The 1,767-nt window shown below is 31.9% G+C and overlaps 1 protein-coding gene across 1 annotated transcript; it reads right to left on the bottom strand.

Annotated features, from left to right (window-relative positions):
* Positions 1-17: 17 nt before the first annotated feature.
* Positions 18-1,572, bottom strand: LOTGIDRAFT_176923 (hypothetical protein; the record flags this gene model as incomplete). Its single annotated transcript, XM_009065204.1, has 3 exons — positions 18-96; positions 1,015-1,218; positions 1,411-1,572. Coding segments are annotated over 3 exons (445 nt in total), but the record flags the coding sequence as incomplete, so codon positions are not given.
* Positions 1,573-1,767: the final 195 nt, after the last annotated feature.

Raw genomic sequence — 1,767 nt, 5'->3', positions numbered from 1 at the left:
TTTTACATATACTATACCATTCTCATTTACACCAAAATATTGATTAGCTTTAGCATCATNTGGATCAATATAATAATCAAACAGAGCATTTAGGGTCTGAAAAAGGAAAGAAATTTAAATTTTCAATTATATATTGTTCTTAAATATTATTAGCTATAAAATGTTGATATTTTCGTTAAATTTTCATTTCATTTTGATGCAAAGGACAGAAAATTTTACCACTATAACTTATTCAATTTGCTAATATATCAGTTGCCTCTTTCTGAACCTTCAAAAATATTTGTTTGAACCTGAACCTTCAAAAATATTTGTTTGAACGGATCTGTTAGACTCAAAGAAGTGGTTGCCTAGCAAGATACGCCCACTTTCCTGATACAGTATATCATGGGCAGTCACCTATCTGTGTCAAATCATACCAAAAATCTAATTTATGCAAGATATTGTTGATTTAAACAAACACACATTATTCAATAAAATTCTGACATAACTGTCACCTCTAACGCTAAGAAATTTTGATGCGTTTTTACTAAGTCATGGGCAATGATCGAAAAATTGTCAAATTTAATCTTGACTAAGATCTTATCATTATAAATGATCATACCAAATTTCATTCAAATCAGATGAAAACTGTAGTCTCTATCGCGTTCACAAAACAATTTTGACCCGTTTTGGCTAAGTCAAGGGCAATAACTCAAATACCGTTCATCGAAAAATCGTGAATATCGAACTTGTCCATGATTTCATCAATATAAATGAACATACCAAATTTCATTCCAATCAGATGAAAACTCTATCGCGTTCACAAGCCAATTGTGGACAGACGGACGGACCGACCGATGTGGGCGAATAAAAATTCATTGTAAACGATTGTCGTCTGTTTCTCAAAGAGTCTTACAATCATTTTATTTAATTCCATATTAAAATTCAGACAAAATGTAAGGATATTTTGAGAAACTAGACCTATAATTACTGCTATCAAATTTTTACTAAAAAAAAAAAGAATATAAAACTTACATCTCGATTGAGGGGAACATTTCTATCCTCATCGAAAGCAGAAACGTTGAAAATGACTCGACCAATCTGCCATGTTGTATCTACTGTTCCATTATAGTTTAAAGCAGCAAATCTTGGTGGGTTGATATTACGTACTAATGTTATTAACATTGTTCCTATGTCAGATTTAGGTGGCACAGCTTGATCTCGTACACGTAACGTCAACTATAATCAAAAAATATATTCATTTTCATGAAGCTGCTTCTCACTACTTCCGAATGCAGGTGGTAAAACTACATACTTTCACCAAGTTGCATGAAAATCATTGCAAACTATTAAGGCTTTCCATCTGAATTTTTAACACACTTAAATAATATTTGAATATCGAATGTAAAGATTTTGTCAGTATAAACCTACATTATAGTTACTTGGTACACCTTCATTAATCAAAGCCTGTGCTATATAAACGTCACCAGTTGTAGGACTCTGAACGAAATAGTCACGTAGATTGAAGTTGAATGGATTACTATTGCTGGTTGTAATACTTAAAATATCATATGTTAAGTTACCACTTGGTGTCTAAAAATAACAAAGAAATCTCATCAAGTTCAGAATCTCATCAAGTTCAGTATCTCATCAAATTCAGTATCTCATGCAGTTCAGCATCTCATCAAATTCAGAATCTCATCAAGTTCAGCGTCTCATCAAATTCAGAATCTCATCAAGTTCAGCGTCTCATCATATATATGCTATATGAGTGGTCTGTGAAAAGAC

Source organism: Lottia gigantea, assembly GCF_000327385.1.
Source record: "Lottia gigantea unplaced genomic scaffold LOTGIsca_6862, whole genome shotgun sequence".
NCBI classification, from domain to species: Eukaryota; Metazoa; Mollusca; class Gastropoda; family Lottiidae; genus Lottia; species Lottia gigantea.
This window is presented reverse-complemented; position numbering and strand designations above follow the sequence as displayed.